Source organism: Myotis daubentonii, chromosome 3 (assembly GCF_963259705.1).
Source record: "Myotis daubentonii chromosome 3, mMyoDau2.1, whole genome shotgun sequence".
Lineage (NCBI taxonomy): Eukaryota > Metazoa > Chordata > Mammalia > Chiroptera > Vespertilionidae > Myotis > Myotis daubentonii.
In genome coordinates, this window is record NC_081842.1 from 199,832,861 (window position 1) to 199,838,860 (window position 6,000).

A 6,000-nucleotide genomic window follows, 5' to 3' on the forward strand; every position below is an offset into this window, starting at 1 on the left:
ACTCACTCTGATTCCTGTCAGCACTCCACCGCCCCTGCCCAGAGGCCCAGGAGCCTCCAAGATCCGGGATGGGTCTGCCTGGTTGCCTTGCAAGCACAGATTGCTCTTCCCCAGCATCCTCCAGAAGCGGTGGGCGGGGCCCAGGAGGCATCCTCTCCTGTCCCGGGGAGGGAGCGGGCTCACCTGACCAGATCTCTGGTTCACACCTTCGTTCAGCAAACATCTAACTTACACTCCGAGCCAGAGAGTGTGCGAGATGCGGGATCTCAAGCAAAGAGCAGGGAGCTGCAGCCGGCTCCTCCTTCATTGGGCTCAGTCAGGGGGCAGCCTGGAGCTGTCAGCATGGGGCTCGGGGACAAGGCCCGAGTGCGGGGTGAGGTCTAAGTTTCCGGGCCCGTGCCCAGCATGTCCGAGGGGAAGGGGTAGGAGCAGGACCCATTGGTGGAATGGGGGTTGGACATGCCCAGTGGGCAAGGTGAGGCATATGACATCAAGGGAAGGTGGCACTCATCACCTCTTTATTGCTCTCACTTCCCAGGGTGAGCCTGGTGCGGATGGTGCAGCTGGCAAAGAGGTACTGTTGTCCTGGGCTTGTCCTGTCGCCGCGGGAATGCTGCAGCTTGCTCCTCGCCTTACCCTGGCCCCTTTGGGCATTCAGTAACCATTCTTCATGCAAATGTTTTCTGGACAGATGTGTAGGAAACGTGCCCTTGTTGCTCTGGGCAGGGGGCGGGGGGGACTAGGTGATGAGGATGAGAGCGAGACTTGTTTTTCACTATTTTTTTTAAACTGTGAACCTGGTCAAAAAGAGGCAATAAGAGTAATAAACTCCGAACAAACATCTCCTGGGCACCAGTCCCTGCCAGGCCCTCCAATACGCCACAGATTGGCCCTTTCATGCTGACTTCTCACCTCTTTTTGTCTGTGACAAGGGACCCAGCCAGCATAATCATCTCGGGCCATGCTCTGGGGGACACGGGTCTCCTTTCCAGCTGTCAGCCCTTCTGTTATCAGGGAGGCTGTCATCATTTCTCACACAGAGCCCTGCCCGACAGCGCAGGGGCCCGAGGCAGTGGGAGGGCCCTTTCAGAGCGTTGCCTCCCCTGGGTGGCTTGGAGATGCTGCGAAGACTTGACCTTTGACTTTTGATTTCCTCTAGGGACCCCCTGGAAAACAGGGACTCTATGGACCCCCGGGCCCAAAGGTGAGCGGACACAGGCTGGGTTTGAGAGAAGCTCGCGAGTCGGTGAAGCCTGACTCCCAGCTGTGGCTTTAGCCGTGGAGGGGAGACACAGGAAGGCCAGTGGACAGGAAAACATCGTGGACGGAACTTGGAGCAACCTCATCTCTGAAAACTTCCAAGATGGGGCTGTTTCGAGGTTCTCAGCTATGGTTGGGGGAACGGAAATTCCAAATTCATTCACTCATTGATTTGATCAATCAATTGATTGATTCATTCATTCATTCTGCAAGCATCTGCTTGATCTTGCTTCCATTCCTGGCCAGGTGCTCACTCAGTCCCGTCACACTCTAGAGCAGGGGTCCTCAAACTTTTTAAACAGGGGGCCAGTTCACTGTCCCTCAGACCGTTGGAGGGCCGGACTATAGTTTAAAAAAAAACTATGAACAAATTCCTATGCACACTGCACATGTCTTATTTTGAAGTAAAAAAACAAAACGGGAACAAATACAATATTTGTATTTGCAGGTGGCCCACGGGCCATAGTGTGAGGACCCCTGCTCTAGAGCATGGCAGGTTTTACTGAAAATTAGACCCCGCACTGTGGGATCAGAGGGAGAGAGCACCAGCTCAGCTTGGGAGTCAGGGAGGCTGCACAGGAAAACAGGAACATCAGCTGGGTTGGGGAGGGCACTGGGTAGAAAGGAGGGGAAAGGCATTCAGGCTGGGAGGACTCAGACAGTGTGGCCACATCAGAGAATGATAACCGCTGAGGTCTGGAGGGAGGTGCAAGGGCAGGGAGATGAGGCTGCAGAAGAGGAGATCAGAACCGCACCATGAAGGGTCCCGAAAGCCTGGCCACGGAATGAGGTCTTTATTCAGAGGGCAGCTGGGAACTGGCAGAAGGTTCAAGCAGGGAGTCGCACCCTGAGGACCGTCTTCTAGAAGGACTGTCCTGGGCAGTGAAGTGAGCAATCTGTCAGGACGCTGTGGCCACGGTCCAGAGGCAGATGCCGGGGGCCTGGCTGAAGGATGGAGAGTGGGGCATCGTGAGGTAGACTTGGTTCTACTTGGCAGTGCTGGACTGGGCTTCCTGTCCTTGCAGGGTGACCCCGGACCTTCCGGACAGAAGGGCCAGGCAGGAGAGAAGGGAAGAGCTGGCATGCCTGGTGGGCCCGGCAAGAGTGGCTCCATGGGGCCTGTGGGGCCACCGGGTCCTGCAGGAGAGAGAGGCCACCCTGGATCTCCAGGGCCTGTGGGGAGCCCCGGATTGCCCGGGGTGCCTGGCTCCATGGTAAGGAGAGGCTGGCAGCCGCGGACACTCTCTGGGCATTCAGGGTAGAGCATGGACCATTTTAGAACCGCCTGCTGACATCCTGCAGGAAAGCGCATCACTCCCATACGAGTGGCTCTTAACTGTGTGTGAGAGGGTGGGGGGTTGGGGACCCTCTCCCCAGAAAAATGCACTGATGCACACAATGTTTTGGACCATTTCAGGGGGGTTTAGGATGAAGTTTCTGTGGGCGGCTCCTGGGACCTTTGCTTCCCCCCATTCCTTATTTCCATAAAATCTACCCCCAGGGAGAGAGCACCAAGCTTGGAAGTATAATTGAGGCAGGTTTCCTTCTCTTTTCTCAGGGAGACATGGTGAATTACGATGAAATCAAGCGATTCATCAGACAAGAGATCATTAAAATGTTTGATGGTAATTGGCAGCCGCTGGGTGGCAGTGGGTGCCGCTGGCCCTTCCAACCTGCTTCTCCGCCCTGCCCTGGCCTCCTCTTCCTAAAGCTCAATATCCTGCCCCCCCCCCCCCCCCCACCTACAAGGTTGTGTTCAGTGAGACTTCAGATGTTCCTTGTCACCTGCTCTGTTCAGAGATAACACGATTCCCTCCCGCCCTCCCCAAGCCCCACTGGAGCAAAGGAGACAGACAAGAAAATTGACATCAAACGAGTCTGCCTGCAGGGAGCTCAGAATAGTGGGGCGAGCAGCAACTGGTGTTGGCTGGGTGGCTTCATTCTAAGCCTTTGTTTCCTGTTCATTTGCTCGTCCAGCACTGATATGCTAGGGACCCTGCCCTCCAGGGGCTGTGCATTGTGATCAGGGCGCAGACCTTGAATGCCAAGCCAGGAGCCGGCCTTCAGTCTGAGGCCAGTGGCGAACCAATGAAAGGTGTTGGGAAAGAGACGTTGTCATTGGATCCGTGCTTCAGAAGGAGCACAGTGGAAAGCAGTGTGGAGGCCCGGACACAGGAGACCAGAGATCAACCCCAGGTCCCTCGCTAGGACGTCCCTCTGAAGAAAGGCGTCTCTGGACGCCATGCCCAGGGCCTGTCTGCAGCATCTGCGGCCATCCTGAGTCCCCGGGGCACCCTGCGACCTGTCCCTGTCCTTTCTTACAGAGAGGATGGCTTACTACACCTCCAGGATTCAGTTCCCCATGGAGGTGGCGGCAGCTCCCGGCCGACCAGGGCCCCCAGGGAAGGATGGTGCTCCCGGCCGGCCAGGCTCTCCAGGGGCACCTGGGCTCCCCGGTCAAATCGGCAGAGAGGGACGGCAAGGCCTGCCAGGAATGAGAGGTAGAGCTGCCCTCTGGTCCCAAAGTGCACACGCGGCTCTCTGGGGGCACATGTGAGCGCTGTGTGAGGTCTGTTGGGAATGTATTCACCTGTATGTGAGTATTTCCAATAATCTGACTGGGTGTGTCATTTTTCTGCTCAGGGATAGGACTTATTTTATTTCTCTTGTCCCAGGATTGCCCGGTACCAAAGGTGAAAAGGGGGACATTGGTGTTGGCATCGCAGGAGAAAATGGTCTCCCTGGTCCCCCAGGTAGGAAAAGCCAGCCTTTCAGACCAGGAATCATGCGCATCCGAGCTCTCCTTTCTTCACGCTCCTTCTATAACACAGCTGTGTGGCCCCTCAGATAGCTACAGGCCTATCCACCAACATTTGCCTCATGTGACTGTGTGTAAGGCACTCTGCTAGGGCCTGTGTGCGGGGGAGTGAAGGGCCAGTGCCTGCCCTCAAGTCCTAAATTGGGGTAGCAGGACGCAGAGGAAGAGTCAGACGCGGTGGGGCCAGGGAGTGCTAGCTCACGTCCTGCTGGGCCGCATGACCTTGACAGGGTCACGCCAGCCAGGCAGTGTAGCCTAAAAGAGAGTGACTACAGACTGACGACCTGGCACCGAGACCCAGCTTCATCGCTTGCCACGTGTGCAACATCTCTGCGCCTGTGTCCGCATCCACAAGACGAGATAATAGCTCCTTTTTCACGGAACTGCTGTGAAGATTCAATGAATAATGCATGAAAAGCAGTCGGCCTTGGGCCTGATGCATGGAAGCTCTCAGTAAAACTAGCCAATAGTATTGTTGTTGTTAGATTAATGCAAGGGTCCGGTCGGGTCTCATGAGAACGTGTTATAACCTGAGAAGCATTCATCAAATGTAAGGTGTTTCTGAGCACAGCCATTCTTCTTTCCTGTAGTCTGGACCTCCTGATTTTCCTTTTCTGACTTCCCTCTCCAGGTCCTCAAGGTCCTCCAGGGTATGGCAAGATGGGTGCAACTGGACCGATGGGCCAACAAGGCATTCCCGGCATCCCTGGCCCGCCAGGCCCCATGGGCCAGCCGGGCAAGACTGGCCACTGTAACCCCTCAGACTGCTTTGGGGCCATGCCAATGGAGCAGCAGTACCCACCCATGAAAAGCATGAAGGGGCCTTTTGGCTGACATCACCATCTCCGTTAGATGAAGGACTCCATGGGGAACAAATGGCTAAAACTTATAAGACTCTGTGATGGGTTGTGAATGTTCTGAGTTTTTAATTGCTATTGATATTTTTTTATCAATAAATAAAAAATAAAAACGATTTGTAGTCTCACTTTCAGTGGGGTTTCTCTGGTGCTGCAGCTGCTCTCCCCCTCCTCCTACTCGGTCATTTGGTTCCAGAGTCAAAAAGGGCATTTCCCTCATCGTCTGTGGGCAACCCAGTGGAGTTGTGGGATGCTGCTGTCCACGGGGCCCCAGCTCAGCTCTCCTCTCCAGCTGCTTCTGAACCATCCGTTGGTCCTCTGGACTTGTGTCCTGTCCCTCACAGCACACTTCTCAGAGTCAGAAAAGGGGCATCACTCAGCCTCTCCCTATTAGTGAGCCAAAAGCAGGATTGAAGACCCCGACCCCAGCTCAGAAAGGCCCCTCCTTAGTTGCTTTCCTAAAGAAAACAGTGTTTGGTACCTCACCTACCCTTTTCATTTCTTGAGTGTGACCCAAAGCTAAGGCAGGTTGCACCTTGGGAAATGCCACCCAATGCTGAAGGCTGTTCGTCTGCCTGGCAGCACCTCCAAGTACAGTTTCTTCTTGCTGCTCCAGTAATTCTGTGATTCGAAAGCCTGTGAAACAGGAGGGAAGATTGGCTCCAGCCCCTGGCCTAGGCAACCAGGGAATGCTTCTCTGGGAAATGAGGTGAAACCTCCTGCCTGTACTGATGTATGGCCCTGTCACCAGCTCTCCTGGACTGCAGACGGCATCCTTGGCTAACCTAACATGTGATGCTTTCCCAGACAGCTTAGCCTAGGCCTTCAGAAACAGGCTGCATCAGTATAAAGTAGTCATGGGCAGGCCATGATCAGATCTAAGCTTATGGTCCTCAAAGTCTGCTGGGAGTCTGGTGATCTATCTCCTGTCTCCTCCATATGTAAAAAGGCTAGAGAGAAAAAGAAAGATAGCAAGTTGAATATTGTAGAAACACTAGAGGCCCGGTGCATGAATTCGTGCACTAATGGGGTCCCTCTGGGTGGCCTGCGAGGATCAGCCGAAAC

General features: G+C 54.7%; 1 protein-coding gene across 7 annotated transcripts in view; it reads left to right on the forward strand.

Moving 5' to 3' along the window:
• The window catches only part of COL16A1 (collagen type XVI alpha 1 chain), a 48,190-nt gene extending 43,139 nt beyond the window's left edge, over nt 1–5,051 (forward strand). For all 7 annotated transcript variants that reach the window (XM_059690405.1, XM_059690408.1, XM_059690409.1 and 4 more), the window contains 7 exons: nt 539–574; nt 1,160–1,204; nt 2,286–2,474; nt 2,819–2,885; nt 3,585–3,761; nt 3,936–4,013; nt 4,710–5,051. In XM_059690405.1, coding sequence (XP_059546388.1) covers nt 539–574; nt 1,160–1,204; nt 2,286–2,474; nt 2,819–2,885; nt 3,585–3,761; nt 3,936–4,013; nt 4,710–4,912 — 795 coding nt within the window. In that variant the 3' untranslated portion in view covers nt 4,913–5,051. The remainder of the gene's footprint in view (nt 1–538; nt 575–1,159; nt 1,205–2,285; nt 2,475–2,818; nt 2,886–3,584; nt 3,762–3,935; nt 4,014–4,709) is intronic.
• The last annotated feature ends 949 nt before the right edge of the window (nt 5,052–6,000 follow it).